At 34.3% G+C, this 23974-nt stretch overlaps 1 protein-coding gene across 2 annotated transcripts in view; it reads left to right on the top strand.

Moving 5' to 3' along the window:
- Positions 1-23974, top strand: part of CEP128 (centrosomal protein 128) — a 110756-nt gene that overhangs the window by 57578 nt on the left and 29204 nt on the right. The window contains exons 20-21 of one of the 2 annotated variants that reach the window (XM_027672930.1): positions 16603-16652; positions 21849-21872. In XM_027672930.1, coding sequence (XP_027528731.1) covers positions 16603-16652; positions 21849-21872 — 74 coding nt within the window. Of the gene's footprint in view, positions 1-2602; positions 2643-16602; positions 16653-21848; positions 21873-23974 lie in introns of those variants that run through there. The other variant, XM_027672935.1, reaches the window with a different exon arrangement.

Raw genomic sequence — 23974 nt, 5'->3', positions numbered from 1 at the left:
TTATATTGGAATAATTATCTGCTAAGATGATATCCCTGAGGCCTTATTTGCCTTTTTTAATAAATAAAGCAAACGTTATTTAGTTCTCAATTCTATTGAACCTTATTTGGTTTAGGCTTTGTGGAACAATTCACAGCCTGCATTTAAATTTCAACCTATAGGTGAAATTATCATGGGAAATTATTAAACTGAAAAGAGTGGTAAGAAATAATACTATTCACTGAGCACAATAAATAGTATGTAGTCTCATACCTTCTATTTATAAGGGCCATGCCTTTTTCCCCTACAAGTATGCTCAGTTCCATTTCTTACTTCACATACTACAACTTTTGCAATTTTAAGTTCTGCTCTGTCTACTTCTAGAGGTGGATGCTGGTTAAAAGTAGATAATAAAAAGGAAATAAGTTACATAGTTGGTAAAGTTTTCTATGTAACCGAAACCAGTAAACATTCTTTAAAATTCAACCCAATACAGGATGAGAAATAGGACTTTAAAAAGGAGGACAGGTTGCCAACAATACAGGCCAGTGTTAGGTTTAAAGCCTAGGGTGAGGGTACACGCACATGCTAAGGATCCAGAGCCACATGGGTACGAAGATAGCAACAGAGGAAGAAGATAGGTAACTTTGACTGCTGCTGGTGGATTTTCCCAAAATATCCTCCTTACTGTCTTCACTTAAAAATATTCATAAAAGATTAATTTTTGTTTTGAATTTTATTTCTAATTTAAATAATGGTAATGCAATTTACTCTTTTATAGGAAAATAGTCTGAAAATACTCAATTAATTAAAGTTTACATAAATCAAAACTTATGAAAATGAGACAGAGAAATTGTATTCTTAAGAAATTAATTTGTTAATTTCCTTTCAATTAGAGTTCTGATATTATAGTTTATTCATGCTTTTTAGGGAGAAAGAATAAAAATAGAGATTTTTGGTGGACATACCCAAAGTAAGTAGGATGAATATTTAAATTGCTTTATTGATGAATACATTTAAGGAATTTTTATAAGCTCAAATAGATCTACTAAAACTTTTAACTATGTAGGTTTTTGTCTTTCCCCTTCACCAAAGCGTTTGTAAACATCTAGGATACTGTAGGCTTTTGCATCCTCCTTATGAGTTTCTGTAGAAGTGTTAACATTATCACAGTCCTACCTATGATGGTATAAACTGGCTGTCCATGTGGTATAATCCTGACAAATACAAGTAAGATAGAATAAAGATTCATGAGTGAGGGAATAGAGAATGAAGAAAAATAAAGTCCTGTAGCATAGAATTTCAGGATTGTTTACAGAGTAGCAGAAGTTTCGTAGTTATCTGGTGATGCTACAAGGTCAGCTACAGTTTTCTTCCCTTCTTGGTAAGTGTACCATGCTGGAGAGTATAGAAATTCAGAAGTCTAGCAATATTTATAAATTGAGAAGAACTGAAGAGGATGTGAGTTCTGATTTCTGGTTTGCAGATTTTTACTTTGGATACAGTTCACTATTTAATAAGGTACTTGTCTAGCATGCTACACAATGGTATACTTCATTAAGTAACAACTTGGATAAAAATAAAAATTTATTATATTTTTCCTTCTAAAGTGATTTTGTTCTTACAATCAAATTTATTTCAATAGCATTCATTGCATTAGATATTCAATATTTTAACAAAATGAACAGAAGTCTGAAATAAAAAGTATAAATTCCAGTTTTTAACTAAGTTTCATTTGCATTCTGGGATCATTGAGCATGCCAGTGTTCTTACAGATCTGTATAAAAATTAATTTAGGTAACAAGGATTTTATTTTTCTTATCTTTTTAATACCATACTCACAAATTGCACCCAAGACCTGGCCCAAATTTCTTTCATTTATTGCCTTTTATATGGTCTAGCCACTCTGGGTAGTCTGAAAAGCTTATCATTCAAATCAGTGAAAGTCTGTATTTGATCCTAGGAGCACCCATTGGTCTTAGAGATTTAGATTTACTTTAGTTGCCTTTCCAAGGAAATCTTCTTGTTATATATTGACATATATAGAAGGTAGACAGAATGTGGTATATAGTGGTGAGACATGGAGTCTGCACAGTTGTTTTGTTTCAGGATAATATACTGCTACTTCAGAATAGCAGTACTATCATGGATAGTCAACAAAGAAATGTTTTGCAAAATAAGACCTGATGTATTTGGCAAGGCCGTATCTGTTCTTTTTTTTTATAAAGCAATGTTAGTAAGGCTGTAGTGATGTAAGAAGAGCAGGTGCATTTCTCTCGTATGCAGACATTACACTGATTTAATGTAATTTGAAGATATAATATTCTGCAAATACTGTTTTACATAAAGTCCCAGGTGATGCAAGACATATTCTGTACCAATTCTCAGTGTCTACTGAGGTAATACTCTATAATCACACAAATTGTTACATATTTAGAATTTCTCTGATGTGGATTATACTGCTAAGTAAGGCTTAAGAAGGTAACAATACTAGTCCTGGGGTATGACAGACTAATGTTAGATGGTTTTGTTACAAGCGCAAATCTATACAGGGCAAGTCAGTTGTGTTTTGTTTATGCGTTAAGTTTATCATTCATGCATTTATCATTGTGTATTGTCTTAGATTTGAGGATATAAAAATCAAATATTGGAAGACTTACATTTTAACTGGTTTTACTGATGGTGTCATCTCTGTGAATCATACAGATACCTGCTATTTTCATCACTTTTGATGAAAATAAGTACAAAGGTTTTGATAAGGGATCTCTGAAGCAAGACATCAATTTATTTTAATTTTCTTTTTCTGCTAGGCTCCATAAGGATTATTTGTTATATAACTGCTGTGGAAAATGTAGACTCTAAAGAACCTGTTATATTAAAGTTGATTCAAAATGTAGGTAAAACATTACTTTGACAAAACCTAATCTATCAAATTATATTCCTTTTTTTCTATTTTATAGTCAGTAAATCCAGTTTTTGTTTGAGCCAGGAACACTAAAGCAGAAAGTGTAAAAATTTAAAATACAGAAACAGTGTAGTATATTAAGTGCAAATACACTGACAATGAGCAGTTTCTGTTGCTTACACTGAGGCAAAGTATGAAATTGGAAACCAGTGACAATCAAAACATTATAAAATCTTTCTATTATGACATATTATGTTTAATTTAGTAGTAAAGTACATATGCTGTTCTAAAGATACCTTTAAGACTGCTTCTGCCCTTTCAGCTTTGTTTGTTTCTTTCCCATTCGTTTTCTTTTTCCCGTATATTGCATCATTTTGCCCCTGTATGACAACACAGTCCTTTCTGTGGCAACAAGAAACATCACAAGATATTTTCAGGTGATCTCTTATTGAACAGTGAATGGGAACATCAAGTAGAGAAAATTTTTAAGCATGCATACATACAGGAAGGAATCTGAAGGATTTCAGAGAAACTCTCCATAATACTTGGTTTTCATGGTGAACTTCAAAATGCATAAAGTTGAAATATTATTACTATTAAAATAATTGATTTCTTCTTAATAGTGCTCTTGCCCTTTAAGTAATGTTTGGTTTTTTTAATGTGATGGGGGAAGGAGGAGGGAGGACTTCTAAGTTATTTTAAACTTTGCCAAAATGAACCTGCGTTCAGAGTCTTAGAAGAATGGAAATAAGCCCAAATAATTTGGAAATCTTGCCCTGTAGGGGTTTTTTTTGTACTGGAAAACTGGAAAGATCAGTCTGGACATGGATTGCTGTAATTATCTAGTATTTTTCTGCAACTGTTTTCTTTTGCCATTATCTTTTTATACACTCATAAAAATATGGCTGCCATTGTGAAAAAGAGAAGGTAAGAGATGGGATCAAACTGTAGCTAAGATGTTTTTAAGACTTCCTTTGGTTTCTTTTTTCTTTCTGAATCACATGCTCTAGGTGTTTATCTGAAACTTATGTATGATTTATAGTTTGGAAAGCATGATGTGTCCTTTAAACATTAAGTTGCTGAGTTTTGTGGTGCTCACTAGCAGTAAGAGACTAAGTTTATTAGTTTCACCTCTTGGTTTACCTGTACATACTGGAAACTAAATCAATAGTAACAAAAGTAACCTGGGAGATGGGGATTTAGTGTATATTAAATAGTTAGAATTTATTATTTAATCTTTTCTTCCTTTTGTGAATTAATGACTTTCTTCTTTAAACCAAGCTAAAAGAGCTGGTGTTCTATGAACTACTGGGGTTTTGGTTTTTTTACAGGTGTTGAAATGATGGCATAGGACTGTTTATAATCACAGTTATAACTTAACCATGGTTTAACACTACATAATAAAGAGAATCTTGTAATCAACTGTAAAACTTTATCAGGACTGCTTGAAATTAGTATGAAAAGTGTTGTCATAATTTCAGGTTATGTAGTGTTTCTATACCAAATTGATATCACTGATTTACAGGTACTAAAGAAAAAAACCCAACCAAAAAAAAACCATCCTAGCACAGGTACCTTCACTTGTCTTGAATTTAATACTTTCCTGAGAAGTATATAACAGAAACATACTCTTTGTCACTCAGTCTTCTTTAGGTAGAAATAACATCCCCAAGGAACTCTTTAGTATCTGATAAGATGCCTGTTTAATTAAATAAGTTGATGTTTTATATTAAATGATTCTGAACCAAGGGCTCTGTGGTCCTCTCATCTACTGCCATAGTCAAAGTCATTTTAGTAAAAAATACAGATGAATCAAGTTGGAAATTTGAACAGAAATAAAAAAAAAATTGCTGCCCAAGATTTTAATGTACTAAAGCTCTTGAAATTAAAAAAGTATTTGAAATCTTATATATTGCTATATTATAGATTCAATATCTTTCAAAATTAGAGTTTGTGTAATGGTTTTGTCAGGCTCTATTAGAATATGTTTTTCAGTGTAGTTTATTGCTGTGTTAACAGTTTTAATATCCTTTATATTTAGCTGACATGCTGTTTAAAACCCTTTTTTTCCTAAAGTGAGTGCTAATGATATTGCCCATTTGGAGAATAGAAGTTTAAGTCCTATATCACTACTAAAAAAATTCTCATTTTAAGAAGAGCTTCAGTGCTCACTAATACCAATTCTTAATGTTGGCTGTACACAAGAAAATAATTTTAATTACAGAATATACTTTATAAGTGAATCCTTGAAAAAATGAAAACTGGCTGGTTTTGGTTTTACTATATAAAGATTAAGTTAAATAAGTGATATTTAATCTCCTAGCATATTTTTCCTTCTAGTGGTTTAAATATGACAAATTTTTAGGTTGAATATTTACTCTGATCAGCATGTTCAAGGTACCAACTGTCTGTAACTGAAATTATCTTTTGTTTCCTTCTTGGTTTTGGTTTAACAAAATGGGAACTGTGATTGGTACTTTCAAATGCTTTATGTATTTTGTAATTAAAAGGCAAAATCCCTAAAAATGTTTTAAAGTCACACAAGAGAATCAAATTAACTGTATAGTTCATACAGTACCAGTGATTAGAGCAATAAGCTACAAAGTGTTTTTATGAATTAACAAATTCTTCTCTGTAATTTATTAAAAATCCACTTGTAATAATGGGCACATATTTGAATCTTCTTTATTGTGGTCAGAGAGAGTAATTTTTCTTGTTTGCCTCTATTATGTCTTTAGGATAAGGTCATGCAAGATTTGCATTCTTCTGCCTACTTTGAAGGACTCCAGTTGCGGGTTTTCAGATTATTAAGCACTGTAACTAAACACTGTTGCTGTAAAGAATCATTTTCTTGCTGAAACAGATACAGTATCTGAGTCATAGAGATAACATGCTAGCTCCTGGTTATGTAAAAAAATATAAAAAGAACTAAGAATGAAGCTTGGTCCCCTATTCTTCAGTCTAATTTCTTAATTCTACACCACCTTTCTACTCTGAAAATTATTTTTAAAAATACAAATGTTCATATTGCAGTATTTATTTTCCAGTATTTGATCAGCACCTTTGTGCAACATTATATACTGCCAGTATGTAAATCTCTGTTCAATCGAAAATATTTAAATGTAAAATTTGTCACCTTAATTCTTGTTTCAAAATTCCAACATTTTAAGTAAGATTTTGTTGTGGATTTTTTGTTTGTTTTAGTATATCTGGTAAATTGAGATACCTACCACTAGAGAAAGAAACAAATTGCAAAACCAAGAAAACATTCATTGAAATATGTATGTACTTCATGCATATGTACATACTACATCAATAAATGTTGTACATACTTCAACTGTCAGGACAGACATTTTGTCTTCCTGATTTTAATTACAGTTGATGACTTGACCATAAAACATTACTTTCTTGATTAGTTTGAAGCTCTAGGAGCAGCATTTTCTGCAAAGAATGTTTGAATGTTATCTGTATGGAAAAATGCTTCCATTTACAAAGTCAAATGACCAGACAGGACACCATTTCTTGCAAGTACAACAACAAGATTGTCCCACCAAGGAATAACTCAAAACCTAACTACAGCTGAGAAAATTAGAAATAAGCATTGCTATTATAACTTTCTTCATAATTGCCAGCTTAGTTTCTTACATCTTCCTCTAAAACAGATGTGGTAGATGGGGTGTTTTGTAACTGCTAGTTGCATTATGTTTGATTTCAATGAACCATACTGACCTGTGTGTGTATGTACTTTGTTGAAGTAAATGTTTTCTTAGAAGCTGTTTGGGTCTTAGTGATACATAGGGCCATGTAGTAGAATTAAGCTTTCTTACAGCATTTATCAAGGAGAGAATCTGTGGAGCTATAACTCTTTTGTGTGCTTTACTCCTCTGATTTATTAAAATGTCCAAGCTGCTAAAAGATCCCCTTTTTTCCTGAGATTGGAAGGGAAACTTAATTTCAAGACCAGTATCTTTCAGCTTCCTATGTTATCTGCTCTCCTATTCTGCAAACATTGAAAATGGATTGTTTAGCTCTGATCTTCAAACAGCCCAATTAAGAAATGCACTTATAGGTTCCAAAGAATTACTCATCTCAAGTAACAAGTGACCTTGGCTAGAAAAGCTTTCTGTTTTGCCTCCTTCGGTTTGCCCAGTTACTTCAATTCAAATGAGTTGTACTAGCTGCTGCAAAAACCTTGATACCCTTAGACTGTTCCTTAGCTAATAGGTCCAAGATCAGTTCTCTGTATATTTCCATTAAGATATGCAGCTGCCTTTCAGATGTAGCCAAAAGGAAATTTGCTGCTATGCATAAATATGGTTGGGATGATAAACATCAAAAAAAGAAAAGCCTAGGATATTAAGAGAGAGAACTTGCTGAAGAAAGTGGCATTCAATTTCCTGTTTTGTCATTTATAAATACCATAACATAATTTTTATGTAGCTGCTATGCCCATAAACGTATCGACATAATTTTCTAAAACAAGAAATGACAAATTATCTTTTCAAGCTTGCACTTGGTAAATGAAAACAAATTAAGTTTCAATTTCTTTCTGTGTACTCCTGGAAAATTTTATTCATTATCAGAAAGGAAATGTTTCTCCATTCGGGAGAGAATTGTAACAATTATGTATTATATGCAGTGACAAAACAGAATGTTCAACTGTATTTTCTCTTTAAAATGTCAACTATTTTAAGGCCTCACTTTGAGAACATTTCTCACTATATTTTCCTTTATATAGTGATGATTTGTTTTTGTTGTTTATCTTTCCAGGTTATTCAGTAGGGTTTCTAATCAAAACTGTGGGACAAAAAAACCATTGTTCAGTTATCTTGCATAGGTCTGCTACAGACAGAGGTGTGATGAGAGCTCACACATACAAATCCAAAATAATCGTGAGTTAGTGGGTCAAATTGCAGTTTCCCATTCACAGAGGCATTAAATATCACTGCAGACAAAAGGCTGATTTCATACTTCTGTTTCTCTCACTACCTTCTGTTGTACTTTCTCCTTCCCTTGTTCCATGTCTCCCCCTCTTTGGACCCCTTTATAATCATATTTGACTCAATATTAGCCACATAAGACTGTCTGGTTTCTGCCATTATGCTCTGATCTTGTTGTAATGAACTAAGACCCTCGTGGTGGTCCACGTTTGTCCATTTTGTCAAACCAGGACAGAGTAAGCAAGAGCAATGCACAACTAGAGTCAGGGAGCAAAGAGACCTCTGTGCTTTTTGGAAAATGCAATCTGCAAATGCCATCTCTGATGTGATCTGACCACATCTAGAGGAACTGGAACATATAGTGCTGGCACCATGTCAGTTGGGGTTGCACTGGCTTCTGTGGGACATGAAGTAGGAGTAGTTACGTAGTCATTAGTACCCAAATTAGCTTATTTGAAGCTATCTCCTTTAAGTAAAGAACTTTTAGACTGTTAGGCTTAAAGTTTGCTGGCTCCTCAGCAAATTTGTAAAGTAAAATTTGAAGTGTTTATTCACTAGCGTCATTCGTTAGATTTTCTAAAAAAAGTCTGTTCTCAAGATTTATTCCTAATAGAAACATTTTTGCCTCCTTTCCAGCACTGATTGGTAATGTTACTGCTGCATGAGTAATCAACACCTATACATTGGATTACTGTTTCATCTTGAAGTAGAATCAAGTAATTTTTGAAACATTGTCATTTAAGGCCTTCTAAGCATTAATAATCATCACAGAATGCTTAGTGACAGAAATTCAGCATGTCACTGTGACTTGTGTTTTGTTTGAGTTTCTAGAGTATCAAAATAGTTTCTAAATTCAGTAAATCTCAATTATTTCCTCAATTATCTTTATTTTTAGGGTTTTAAATCCTATTTTTTTCCTTGTAAGAAACTGCATAGTTATAACTGAAAAGAGACTTCTGTGATTGTAGTCAAGTCGTGCCAGGCTCATGATAGTCTGAAAGAAGAGTTGGAGTCTTTTTATAGATATTTCAGTAAATAGGAGCCAAAAGAAAAGCATTACAGCGTACTCCAAATCAAGTGTTTCTGTTCAAATACCATGTGTATGTATGTTAATGAATTCTCTTTGCCATATGTATCTTTGATAATAAGCAAGATGAACTTTGAAACTGCTTTCCCTGGTACTGAAATTAAAATAATATTTTATTGCTACATTTAGTGGTACTAAAAATGAGGAAAGTTCGTATTGCACTTTAAAAAATTTCTGTTTTTTTACCTGCAAGTAGAAGGCATAACCCAGAAGCTACAATGACTGGAAGGATTTCACTGTTTTGATTGTTTGAGGTTTGGATTTTGTGTTGAACATGTTAACGTTTATTTACAGGGCATTGTTCCCTAACTCATGTAAGAGGAGGGCATAGACAGTAAAAATGGTGGATTTTCCTGCTATATTCTATCAGGGTTTTTATCCCTAACTTGAGCATGTTAAATGAAAAAAAAAAAAAAGTGATATTGACACTTGAACCTTCTAGTTTGTTTGACCACTGGCGTCTTTATTAAGATGGCTGTGATGATTGTTGATACAACTTTACACGGAACACAAAGAATGTTAGAAGTGAGATTGTTTCAAGGCTCTAAATATTGAGCACTAGTCTACAGACTTTATTGATTGCATGCCCCATCAGTAAAAAATTTTTGAGCACACCTCCTTAATATATGTATATTTAGTTATTGAAAATATATACACACAAATATAAAATACATAATACATAAATATACCCACCTTTGTAAGTGCAACCTACTGAGCTAGAAAACCATTATTCTGTGCCTTGATCACGTTTTCATAGTGGAACCGTCTTTGATTCAGAATGAGGTGTTTTTGTTTTATCACTTCAAGGTTAGTCTTCTGATTTGTCCATGTCACTAACTGTTTCTTGATGAAACGTACTAAAGCATCTAGGAAGTGATGCTTGCTTGGGAAGCTGTTCTTCGGTGATTTTTTTTTTTTTACTAGACACCTTAAAGTCCCTCAGGAGTTTTTGGAATCCTCTACAGCATGTCTGCTGGTATGTAAAAGTCATTCAAAGGAAAACAACAGAATGCTTATAGATGTTCTTCAAGATATGTTAAATACGTATATATTCACAACCCTCCCTCTTACTCCTCCTACAGTAGCTTTCAATTGAGAATCAATATGGTCCAAAATAGATACGGTAGACATAGTTTAGTGTCTCTCTCCCAGGTAATAAGTTAGGCGGTTGCTAGGACATAATGAAATTTTGTGCTGTCATTACCTTTTGTATTCATAAGAATGTTAATAGGAATATTTTGCATGGATTTCAGTGCACTTCACTTAAGCTTGACGTCAGCTCTGTGAAGATAGGGAAATATTTTCTTAAGCCATGTTTAAATGAAGCACAGAAAATTCCCCAGGAAGAGTGGGGAGCTAGAAATAGAACTCAAAAGTTTCATGTAAGAATCAGGAGAAAAAAAATGCTCATTCTTTTGACAAAGGCCTCTTAAAAATATATAAGCAGCACATTAGAACCTATAATTTTTTGTTTGGTAACGTTGTAGTATAGTTTTTTAATAAATTTAATCTCATATTCAGACAAACTGTTCCAGTGCAGTCATATTTGGACTGTAGAAGAGGTTACAACAACTCAGCCTAGTATCTTGTGTACTTAAACTGCATATGTGAATATATCAATGCTTGAACTTTTGAATTCACTATAAGGCAGACACTGATATTTATATAGAACCGATGAGGAGAATTTAGGACATAGAACTGATAGAGAGTTATAGAACTGGGTTATAGAACTGATGAGGAGAATTTAGGACAGTTTCTTGGGACAAGAGAAATGTTGGGAGTCATTTTCTAAATGAAGTGTCAGAGATAGCTCACTTATCAATATTTATATCAAATACAAATCAAAGTGAAAAGAAAATAATAAAGAGAAATAGCAGGATGAAACATAATGAAGAATTATCAAAGAAAGTAAATTAGAAGCAAGATTTATACGTGTAAAGAAGTTTTTGACAGTCCAGACATCATGTCAGAAACAAAAGGAAACTTTTTTTTTCCCACATTGTCCCAAAATTTCTAGCATCCAAAACAACAAAGAGGTTAAATGAATTGTAGAATATCCTGAGTTGTAAGGGACCCACAAGGATCATCAAAGTCCTTGTCATGTGCAGGACAGCCCTGAGAATCGCACCATGTACCTGAGAGTATTCTCCAAATCTTTCTTGAACTCTGTCAGGCTTGGTGCTGTGACCACTTCCCTGGGGAGCCTGTTCCAATGCCCAACCACCCTCTGGGGGAAGAACCTTTTCCTAACATCCAACCTAAACCTTCCCTGACACAGCTTCAGGCCATTCCCTTGTGTTCTGTCACTGGTCACCACAGAGAAGAAATCAGTGCCTGCCCCTCCACTTCCCTTTGTGAGGAAGTTGTAGAGTGCAATGAGGTCTCCCCTCAGTCTAAACAGATGAAGTGATCTTAGCTGCTCCTTGTATGGCTTCCCCTCAAGGCCCTTCACCACCTTTGTAGCCCTCCTTCAGACACTCTCTAATAGCTTTATATCTTTTTTATATTGTGGTGGCCAAAGCTGCACTCAATATTCAAGGTGAGGCTGCACTAGTACAGAGCAAGGACAATCCCCTCCCTCACCCAGCTGGTGATGCTTTGCCTGATGCCCCCCAGGACACGGTTGGCCCTCCTGGCTGCCAGGGCACTGCTGACTCATATTCAACTTGCCATAGACAAGGACCCCCATGTCCCTTTCCATTGTGCCATGGTCATCCTTGCCCTTCTTGAAATCTGGGACAATGTTAGCCAGCTTTCACTCAACTGGGACCTCTTCAGATTCCCAAGACCATTTAAAAATGGTATTCTTTTGAGTTTGGAGCTCTTTTTTGTTGTTTTTTTTTTTTTTTTTTGTACACGTGGAAGAGAAAACTATTAATTTAGATACATATAAGCAGCTGTTTCATCTTGGTGGTCATGAGTACTGCATTGACTGCAGTGATGGAAACTGAATTAAAATCTTTAAAGACAGTGGAATATGCTCAATGTGAATATAAATGTAATAATTTGCTAATGGACTAGAAAGCTCTAATCAGTATTAAAATCCCTTGAGACGTATAGGTTTGGGTTCTTTTTTTTAAATCTTGCTTGGGATTACATAAATGCATTCTGAAATGCTCATAATTTATTGACCTTGTTTTACACTAACAAGAATTAAGGTTCCAAGAAATACCTATTTCTCTAGAGCTCTTTAAAATAATAATATGGTTATGTAGAAATTCCCTTAATGGTTTGCCTGCATGGCAAGTACTGTTTCAATTAAAATAGTTTGAAGCATGTGCCAGGACTGTTTTACATCTCCGTTATTTTAGTCCCAGGGTGATTTCTGGTGTCTGGCCTGACAGTATGAGGGTCCAGCCGCAATGAAACATCTTTTAGTATTGAATGTTTTTGAACTGTGACAGTTCCCATTCATCACAACCTAACACAGGTACTGGGCAAAATTGCAGTTGTTCTGCCTCTACTAGCCATGAATATATCCATTCTGAAACACTTTGTTTAAACTGGTTGAGTTAGAAACATCTTGATTCACCCCCCAAAACAGGGCCTTCATGTGAGATTCATTGTGTGAAGGGACAAACTTGTAAGTGGTATAATATGTGATTAAACTTGGCTGTGTACATGTGTGCAAGATAAGTAATTTCTAGCTGAGAGAAACTGCCTGGCTGCCTTGTGCATCTCCAGGAATGCTGCAATATCTGTTCAGTAGCTTTGTGGGAAACATCCAAATGATGACTGAAACCCATGGGATGTGTATTGGAAGTGATATTGATAGGAAATACTTGAAATAAAAAAAATTATGATTTTGAATCAAAGCAAATTTAAAGATAATATGATCAGAGTGTCTAACAAAATTATTTCTCAGGGATTTGCTATACACTTATATAACTTAAAACCTCAATATCTAGGGTTACAAAGTTTTGGAAATCCAAAATAGTTTTAATGTATAACTGAAAGCCCTGACTTGTGTTTTGGAGAAGAGCTGTTCTTAGCTTGATTATGCAAAAAGTGTGTTGACAATTTTCTGCAAACTACCATTTTTTTCCTGATAATAACCTGGATTTCTTGCTTTAATGCCACATAGTAGCAGTATTTTCTGTGGTATAGGAATTGTTTTATATTTTCCTGCATGATCTGCAACTGCTTCAGGAGGTGAGAGTCTTGAATCAGATCTACATGCAGCCTGCAGATATCGGGGTAGTTTACGGCAATTTATCTATGTAAGCAAAACTGAATTGAAGTGCGAATGTCAACTTCAGAATACTCTGAATCATGTTGTAGCATTTTTCACTATATGAGTAGATATTTGTGACTATAAGAACTGATTCTGTGTACATTTCTGTATTTGTGCATTCCCCTTTGCAAGAACAATGTGAATATAAAAACGTGGTATTGATCCAATTTGTAGACTTTTCTCTGTCACATCAGTGTTCTCTGAGAATGTGAAGCAGAATGTTGTCTATCATTATCTTCAGTTGCTTAAAATGGGAGGTCATGCAGTGTATGAAATCAAGAAGTTGCTGCTCCAGGTAGATTAAAGCCCATGTCCTGTTTCCCACTCTTGTTACACCCAGCACAGAGGTAAAGAAGTCGAACGTTCCAGTTCATGAAGGAGTTTAACCATTCTAGTTAGTCATTGGCACATTAATGGATCAACTAAAATAAATAAGATACTACTATTGTATTTTATTCATTCCAATCAACAAATATCTGCTCCTAAATCTATTTTTTGATACTTTTCACCAGCAGTAAAAATTACAACTGCAGTATGCGTGTGTGGAAAAAAGTCTGTCTGAATAACTGCATAACCTTTTTTCCTCACTTATCTGAATGTTATGATGGAATATAAAATCTTCGTCTCCAGGTTAATATTTGCGGTATTTTGCCACATACTGTGTTGGTCCAGTGTGAGGCAAACTGCAAAAGATAATGATTCTTTCAGAATGTTTTTAATCTGTATTTTTCCTGGAAGTTTGATCCGTTAAATCTAAGCCACTGTAGTTTAGCTTAAAAGACACTTAGTTGGTGTTCACTGACACATAGCTTAATGAGATATAATCTTTACATCTGGATCTGGAATTTAACCACTGTAAATAAGTTGTTTTTGTAAAACTGCACAAAAGTATGATCCCTAATTTGGCAGGCAATATCCTGAACTTGCTGGTGATTTTGAGTGGTATTAAACATGTAAAACATTTGATTTTTTAATAGTTTTAGCTTATAGTTCATTATAGGGTTGCAAGCTTCATATTTAGTTAGAAATAAAAAAAGGGAGTATCTTTATTTCTACATCTCATTTCTCTTGTTATCTTTTTCCATGTATTATTCATCTTTTGGGAAGAGCCATCAATGCCTCTATAATGCTTTTTCATTAATGCTCATTTTTCTAAACAATTTATAAATTGATGTGTTCTGCCCCCCATGAGAATAAGGATATATTGCTTAGAAAAAAACCAACAAGAATCCTGTGGCTACATTAGGCCTTGAAAGATGACGATAGCAGGATTGTTTTAGCGAGCCATGCCACTGTGTAACCTCCTTTAGGAAAAAAGTTATAATTAGAGAAACTTAGAGGCTGTTCATAGCCTCCACTAGAGCTAGTGACCATCTTTGCTCTATTGCAGACACAATGCATTCTCTGTCTCAAATTTATTGCAACATTATTTTCTGGCACTGATGACATAAAACATGCTTGCACAAGAAATTAAATATGGGAAGTGTTTTTGTAATTTTAAAACAAATCAACAGAGCTTTTCAGATCAAGTAAGCAAAGTTGTTCTGTCATTAAATAACAGTGTCCAAAAGAATGATGTAATATACTGTATTTTTACGGGATTTTTTGTATAGCTGTTTAATATATATTGCTTTAATATTTATTTTTTTGCTTTAGGTTTGGAGAAATCATGCTATTATTTTAGATGGAGTACTAAATGGAAGCATCAGTTTAAATGCGGAACTTGATTATTAAATATATGTTCATAAATGGTGACTGTACAGTAGGTGTATGTTTTGTCAGTTAAATAACACTACTTCAATAGCTACCTACCGTTCTGGGGACAGAGTTTTTTGAAGCATCCTGCGGGACAACCAATTTAGGCAGTTGTATAATTGAGTAAACGGATTCTAGATAACCCTAATGTCAGACGCAAAACTTTCAGATCTAGAGACTTTTCAACCCAAAATTCTCACACTAACTAATGTTGATGATGGCACATTTGGCTGTGGTAATTTATATGGCAGTTGAATGACTGGACTGAAAAGCATACCAAAGAATAGTCCAGAAAAACATAAGTTTACCAAAACAAAGTGAAAATCAACAATTTTATTAATTTTAAGAAAGGATTTGAAAAAAAATGCGTGGAATCTAGGAAAAAAGAACAGCAAGTCAATCTCTGCTTGTGAAAGAATTACCTAAATTTTTTTACATGTTATCTACATTGCTTTTAAAGGACTGGTGTCTGGAAACAAGTATCAAATAATCTGCATGCAGTCAGAAATGAATAATGAACTATGAGAAAAGAGCTAACAGGTTGGGGTGCTCACAGTGAGGCTTCAGAATGAGAGAAAGAAAAGTAGATTAATTTGTCTCCTTTCCTTTATATCTCTAATGTCAGTGGAATATTTTGTCATTTGTATTGTAAGTCATTGAAGCTTCTTTATGACTGAACTATGCAAGTATTGGTAATCTTTATTTCTTAAGGAAGTAAACACAGGTACTTGGATGCTGAGGGACTTGACAGTCAGAATTCAGTCCTGTGAGGTTGTCCAGGCAGTTTCATAATCTCATAACTCTCCTAATTGCTAACAATCTGGAACTTATCTGAATTCAGAGTCAGTCTCTGGGTTAGATAAAGCAATGCTCTTTACGTGCAAAGCTCATGAGCAAACTTCTGATAGTTGAAACATTAATAAGCCTGCAACATGTTTTTTTGTTTTTTCTGCTCTTCAGAAAGTTATAACTTCAAGGTTTCCCAGAATTCTAAACATGTTGCAATTTATCAAAAACATGATTTTAATCATAAAAATATGTGCATAAAATAAGTAGAAAAGCAACTCGTGACATATCCTGCAGAACTCAAACAAAATTAATTTATAATGTGAAATGTTACATGTGTGCATGTATGTGCCAATGTCTGTAATTGTCACACTAGTGGCAATACAAGGTGTTAGGATTTTATAGTGTAAAAACTATAAAAAGCTTTTCTACTATTTTGTCATAGTGAACTGTTTCCCTTATCAAAACTATTCCATTTTAGTGAGAAAAGGTAATTATTGTCATAACAGTCAAAATTGTCTGCAGTAACATACAGTAACTTTTCATATATAATTGCATAGCTTTGATGATCTGCTTTAATCAATTTTCAGAGTGAATCTGATTTTTTTCATTCAATTCTAAAAATACACCAGAAGATTGATTTAAGCATAGAAAAGTTTCTTTGTGAATTTAAATGGCGTTTGTCCCCCCAGTTAGGCTGTCTTCTTTGTGTCCTTGTGGCTATTTTCAGCCACCTCAACAACCCATGCCTGGAAACAGTCGTATCACTGATACATTTAATCTAATAGTTTATTCCACTGAAAAGGAGTGTTGTGAAGGGTGTAAAATAAAAACCTCAATGACTATTTTGTGCAGTACTTTTTCTATCAGGCCATGAGACAGGAAGTTGAATTTACAACTTTTTTTCATTTTGCAGAGTTACTAGAGAAGACACACAGAAGAGAGGAAGAAATGGGAGCTCTCCAGGTATATTTTCTGCTCAATTAACTAGCTACCTCTTTGTTCACCCTTAAAATTACCAAATTATATTACAGCATTACGATTTTCTGAACTCCCTTGTAGCTTAAATTCAGATTTGGAAATATACGCGGACAAATAGAGACACAACAGCTAGTTATACTCACTGCTGAGTTTCTGCCCGCCAATTAAGTTGCACGTTAGTGAAGATTGAAGTAGTTAGCATTCTCTTATGAGTCTGTCAATCTAGTCTTTCAGTGAATGTAATGCTGCTTTTAAATCACACTATATACTGAAATTGTTATGTTATACTGCTGGCTTCATTGAAACTGTATCTGAATGGGGGCAGGCAGTGCTAATCTGCATTGCATAGTCTACTTCACTGCTTGAGTTAAATTCTCTGAGCCATGTTACTTTCTTTTGTATCTCTGAATAAAACTGAAAGTAAAATGCTTTAAGTAAGTATTTAAAGTCTCTAAAACACTGTATGTCCATAATCACCTTCCTGAGGAAGAAGAGACCAGTCAATTTATGCTAGGACTTGATACAGTATAATAAATTCTCATTGTATGTCATCTAGCAGTAAAGCTGTTTGTGCTAAGCACTTTAAATTTACGCTTAGAAAGTCAGATTTACCCTAAGCTCAGCTTTGGAATAGTATTTAAGCATTACAGTCAAAGAAAACATACTCCTTTCAAATTGAAGTGGCTAAGAAAGCAAAACTGGGCTGGAATGTCTGAGTTGCGAGGCTCAGGAGACCATTAGGGAGGGTAGTGTATGTATTCTTCAGAATACAGAAGGAAAAAAAGAAATTTTTAACAACAAATTACAAACAATACCCAACACGGATATAAAAAAAAGTTTATATACAATATGAAGAGTGTATCCATGAGGCAGCATTCTGCAAGTGTACTGAAAGCAGGACATTTGTGAGGGAATTGATGAAGATAAGGCTCATAAGGAAAATGAAGTTATGTATTGCCTGAGTTTTGATCATAGGAATTTGTTTGAAGATAACCCTTCTCATATAATAAATAGAGGGCATTTTGAGGGCTAGAGGTATCAAAGAGTGAACAAATAGTTTGATCCGGTAAGAAGAGACAAGTTGCAAGGCCCAAAAGTTACACAACACACCAATCCAGCTGTTTCCTGTTCAAACAAAAATCTTGGCCTGGCTTTCTGGCAGCTCAAGTTCAACAAGGCTGAGAGCTTGTCTGCGCAAGCAGTTTACACAGGTGCATATCTACTTACATCAATGTAAAAAGATCTCCTTTCATGTGAAGCAATTTGCATCTGCTTTCATGTGAACCTTTATGGTTGACAAATTGTTCTAATGATATGAGTTCTGATTGAATGAGGAGTAATTTTATACTGCAGGAAGTTGCATCATAATAGTGTCTTGTATGGATATATGTGCCTGCCTGTATTTCTGATGGTATGTAAAACTGAATTATGCCCTTCCCTAACTGGCAGTTCTGGTTAAGTGTGTGAACTGTAGTGCTCTGGCTGCTACTTTTGTATTCAAATGCTTGATAGCAGTGTTTTCTTCCTTCAGTTATCCATGCATTCACAAAGTACTCGGCAAAAACATTTATTATTTTTCTAGATGGTATTGCATCCAGCTTAGTCAATGTGTGTCAAAATATTCCCCTCTGTTCTTGTAATGTTGTATTCTAAACTTGCAGTGATATACAACTTTGCTAGCAAATGGTTGTAAAAACCAACTTGTGTCATCAAGACTGAATCTCCCCAAACTGTTGCATCTTCATATATAAAGGATAGGAACGAAGAGGAAAGTGAGAGTTTTTTTAAAATATGACATTTCTGGGAGCTGAAACTTCTTATCCTTTTGTTAATCCAGATGACGTGGAATAATTTTATTCTCTGAGCCCCACTTAAGCAAAGCATGTGTATAGTTGGTTGATGTATGAATGCTTTCATTGAAGTAGGTTGCTAGAAGGTACTTGTTTGTCAAATTAAGGGCTACTAGCAAATAAAATATTACTCCTTCCCCCAAAACCTCCAGTCCATTGATAGAATTCCCTTAATATGAGGTCCTACTCAGTTAGAGTTCTTGGTTCAGTAGACAATTGGTCATATTGATTGTTGTTGGGTTTTTTTCATGTACAATTCCAGGAATTCTGGTTTGATAATTACCTTATAAATACAGAGAAGTATATGAAGAAAGTCAATCCTTGCTCTGTTCTGTTTGCAGTCCAAATAGACCATATGTGTAAAGCATGTTTGGGAAACTGGCAGATAGAAAGATTGTACATTTTAGACATTATGGACAGACAATTCAAAGCAGGCTATCGCGGCTTAGGAAGTTTTTTCTTGTTACTTGAGCCATGAACATTGACCATAGTCTTAGAAAACCTAGAGACATGAGGAAATCAGTCAGAAATCAATGTATTGCTGTGGGCAAATTATGACTGGGGATACCATGATGTTCTCTGCCATGTCTCAGCATCATATTCCCTAGAACTAAGGTTGTATGTTTTATTTATGTCTTTCAGTTTGCTTATTTTTTGAGGGGGGACAAAAAGCACCTTTTGTTAAAAATAGTTGGAATTAAGTACAATTAGTGCTATAATGCCATCAGCTGAAATCTGCAAAGGACTGAAAGAAAAAAGCAGTTCTATGAGGCTTGTTCCTGGAAATATTGGGCTAGTACTTTTTTCTTGTGTTCCTCTAGTCAGGGAATATATTGGACTGCAACTAGCATGACAAGACAAAATAATACCTCATTAAGTAGACAGTGAGAATTTTTATAACTACATATTTCTAAAAGAACCTGACTTGCCTTATGTGTCAGGGTGGACACTGCTGTTCTTTGGTACAGGATATTTGGGAGGTAGGAGGCTGACTCTTTGTGTGACTTTACTGTATTCTTGGATTTTCATTTTGAACTTATTACATACTTTTGACTAGAGTTTCACCACTCCAAGAATATAACCTCTCTTATTTTCTTGCTTTGGTGGAAGAAAAAACACTTAAGGTTTTCACCTTTCTTTTTGTCAAAGCTGTTCCGTGGTACAAAAGGTTGGATTCATGAAAATAATATGCTATGCATGACATGGTAATTGCAATATTCAGCTGAATTATACTCTCTGCAAATCATTTGCAAGCTGTTTTCTTTTGCTTTCGAATTAGTGACATGGTAATAGGAATTTGAAAAATAGAGTCTTAATTGGAAAATATATTGATAGTGTATAAATGATCCATGGTAAATTTCCTAATACATTAGATTAGATTGGTCTTCATAGAATTGTCTACTGAGGTTGTAAGAATTTATTATATTTTTAGAATTTGGCAACTAGATCAGGCACTTTATTTAATGCATGAGTCATTTTGAAAACACTATTTATTCTACCACTGAAATCATCCTACTGATACACTCACTCTAAGACTTTATTTTCAAAGTAGTCCTCTTTAGCTGAAGAAAGTTATATCTGACTTGCTGTTCATTATCACCACAAATTTATGAGATCTGTGAATAACATCTTTTTATAGTAATGAGTTTGGGTTTTGTTTCAGAATCTTTAAATAAATACGAGTGTCTGTAACAGCCAATGCAATTTTGTGGAAGAATGAACATCTCAAATATTTTTGAGTTTTTTACATAACATTTTTTGTCAGAAGTTTGTTCTGATGTACAGAAATACTCAGTCTGTTTCTCAGATCTGCTTCTGTGAAAGAATAAAGACTCTAGCATTTCATACACTACATTTCATGAGAAAAATTTGAGTAATATTTGAGCAAGGTAAGAGTTCCTGTAATGGTTATGCACTCTAAATGTGAGATCACCTAAACACTTGAATGTGTGTTTTGTTGGGTTGCTTAAAATACCATACCTAGTTAGTATACAGTGCCAGAGTACACTTGATTTTGCTAGCTTAATATTTTTCTTAAAGATACTTTTGTGCTGGTTTAAAAGTTAACCAGCAAGGGAAAATGAACTCAATTCAAAAGAGAGATTTATAAGTCAGAATAACAATTTATTAAAATAATGCAATAAGTACAATTATACAGACAGACAATTGGTTTTAACCCACAAAACCCAAATGTATAAACCAGCACCCTAGGGTATGAACAAGAGTAGTGTACCTTGGCCCACCCCCGAGTCCAAAGCAAAGGGAGAGGGAATAAACCTGCTGGTGGGAGAGCTGCTGCAGTCTGGTCAGAAGTGGTGATTGCAGTCCAGTCGAGGGTGGTGGTCTCAGTCTAGTTGAAGGCAGTGGTCTGGAGTCTTCCTCTGGATCCCACGAGAGAGCCTCAAGGCTCTGAAACTCCCAGTTATATACTCTCCAGTTCAGGCGGGAGTGCTCAGTCCCTCCCTCAGAGTAGGGAATTCCATAAAAGGGCATGCGGATGCTCAGTCCCTCTTCCATATAAGGATATCAGAGCAGGGAATTCCATAAAAGGGTACAGGAACATCTTCCCACCTTGCAGGCCTCTACTGACAGCAGTTTTTGGGAAATGGCATGGAGGCTATAGAATACACAGTTTTGGGTTACACCCATCCAGGGATGAATTGGTCCCAGCCGTTCTAACCAGGACAACTTTTAAATGGAAAAAGAATATTAAAATATATACAGTAAATTTGCAAATTCTGGTTTCTCTGTATCCTGTGCTGGATTAAAACTGACACGAGTTTATTTTATTTGTAGTTTATTTTTGTCTGACATGAGACTATGACTAACGTCATCCTGTTATTAATAAAACATTATTCAGGGCTATTTCTGGATAAAAGAATAACGATATGGAATTTACTTTTTAGTTTTCTAAGGAAATGCCTAAAAGAAAACTAAACCAGATGCTAACATGACATGAACTCCAAAACATGCTAGATTTAAAATCAGAGATGATCAAAAAAAGAAATAATTCTTTTGTATGCATGAGAGTAAAATCAGCAATATTGAAAATCTAATGTACTAGTTGAAAAAAATATATTTTGGAGTAATTTTTTTCAAATCCTTTCCTTGTTTCTAGGGAGTTTCTTTTTTTTGGAACAAATTTCTAAGTAAGTATGATAAATAGATTAGACATCCAGTTAAGTACAACAGTTCCTATTCATTGAGATTATTACAAAAAACCTATACATATGACCACCAAAAAACCAAAATTAATCCTATTCATCATTGTTTGACTTACATTGTGTTTATATTCTTTGGTTTCTAATGACATCTTCTACTTTATTTTTAGGAACGTATTATGGCCTTAGAAATGGTAAGTTTCTTAAATTAATTTCCAAACCTATCACAATGACATTGCTGATAATTTGTCTAAATTATGAAAAATATTGATTTATATAATTTTTAAAAAAAAGGTTGCAGTTCTGGGTTTTCAACTGTCATTTTACTTTTAAGAGAAGATGCGATAATTTTACACTTCATCTTTCTGTGTAGGTTTTTACTACAGTATTTTTGCATTCATTATATGAGATACAGTGTATTTCAGTGTTGTCATTTTTCTGTGCAGTTCAGTCCTCATCCCATCCCTGGGGAGCGAAATGTTGTAGATTTGATCCATACAAAAGATGTTATTTTTCTAACACTTCTAATGGTTGAGGTCCATATATATTAGATAGATCTAATTATTTCAGTGACCGTTAAATGTACTTACTTCTTTGGACTGGGAGGTGCAAACAGAAGCAGTTCATCTGCCCATATTGCAACTAGAACCATAAAGGAATATAATTTTAATAATTAATTAATATAATTTAATAAGATCCTAAGTTTGAAGGACAAAACTTCATGCCTTTACATGCCATGAATGGAGCTGGATTATCCAGATGTCCCAAGCTAGTAAGTCCATCAGGTGGAATAGCTGGAATGGCGCTCAGCTTGTCCTATAATTTCTGAACAAGGCTTTCCTCTTATGTAAGAATGCCCAGTAATACATCACGAATTGTATCAGGCTCATAGTTTCTTTTCATGAGCAATCCAGAAAATTTCATCTAAAGAAACCACTACTGAGACAATATCAATGCTGCAAATATAAACTTTTAAAATTTACCAGTGCAAATTATAATTTTATTCTCTCTAATGGTTTGTACATCTCTGAAAACAGCTTTTGATTTCAAAAATATATTTAAAATATATTCAATATCTTAAAATGCATGCATTCACTCATAAAAGGCCCTTTGGAATTCAAAGTGCCGTGCTGGACATCCTGTCTTATGGAAGTAGGAAGCCGATGCTTGCATTCAATGTCCTGGCACTTCACATAGTGCTTGTGAGTGTCAAGAGTGTCAACAGGACATTAATTCTGTTCAGGGTCATCTCTTATTCATGGTTTGCTTACATGACAACCAGTCAGGCATGTATCCACTGTCAACCATTTCTCACAAACCATGAGTTACACTGCCTGCAAATTCCTTGTCCTTGCTGCTCCCACAGCCATTTTGACACAGGCAGAGGACAGTTGCTTGCAAATAGCAAAATGTCATGCAAATTCAGTCCATATTTTGTGACAATGTTTGTTTCTATTTTTTATGGAGCCTTTTTCATTTTTGTGCTTCCAATCTCTCCTACTTTTAAAAGGAAGATTTGTAAGTTGCTGCTCAGATAGAAGAAAAGGATTATTATCAGTAAAACATAATTTTCTTTCTTAATGCAAGTTGGTAGGTAACACATGAATACAAATTTGTGATGCTAAATCCTAGAGCTTTTGTTATTGCTGACTTAAGAAGATATGTAATGTTAAGCCCTGAGATTGCTAACATGACAAGTATGGTCATCACTGAGGTTGTTGAATACTCTCAAGGCACTCATTTTACTTTTGCCATAAACTTCCTCTGTGATGTCAGGCAAATAACTTAAACTGAATTTTTCAAATATGTTTAATTACTTTGTTTTTCACATTTTCTGGGTGTCTGATTTTGTGATTTTTGAGGCCTGATTTACAGAACTGCAATTTACTAATAGCTAAATTCGGTGGGAGCTTTGGCTATCCATAGTTGCTAAGTATATTCAAAAGTCAGATGTTAGATTGCTGATGTGAATGCTTTGAAATAATAAGTGGGTTTAACCTTTATATCTCTGTTTTAGTTCTGAGGATGGCAGCATTCTCTCTTTCCTCTCCCCCCTTCACTGATCTAGAAAAGAGGAGTAATGCTTACACAGTCTGAATGTGCCAGGATGAGCTATGATAGAAAAGCCCTTGAGTAAAAGAATGAATAAGGCTTGCTGTTTAAGGGATCCTTAAGAATCTTTAGATTTCTAGTGTGTATGTCTGCATAGCTGTATATCTGTGTAGCATTTATGAGTACATAATAGTTATGGTACTTATATATTTGTATAATTTTCAAATCAACTGTTGTTTGAATG

The sequence above is a fragment of the Neopelma chrysocephalum genome, unplaced genomic scaffold (genome assembly GCF_003984885.1).
Source record: "Neopelma chrysocephalum unplaced genomic scaffold, ASM398488v2 Primary Assembly neopelma1_24, whole genome shotgun sequence".
In the NCBI taxonomy this organism is placed as follows: domain Eukaryota; kingdom Metazoa; phylum Chordata; class Aves; order Passeriformes; family Pipridae; genus Neopelma; species Neopelma chrysocephalum.
The sequence above is the reverse complement of the archived record's forward strand: the minus strand, read 5'-3'. Positions and strand labels throughout refer to the sequence as shown.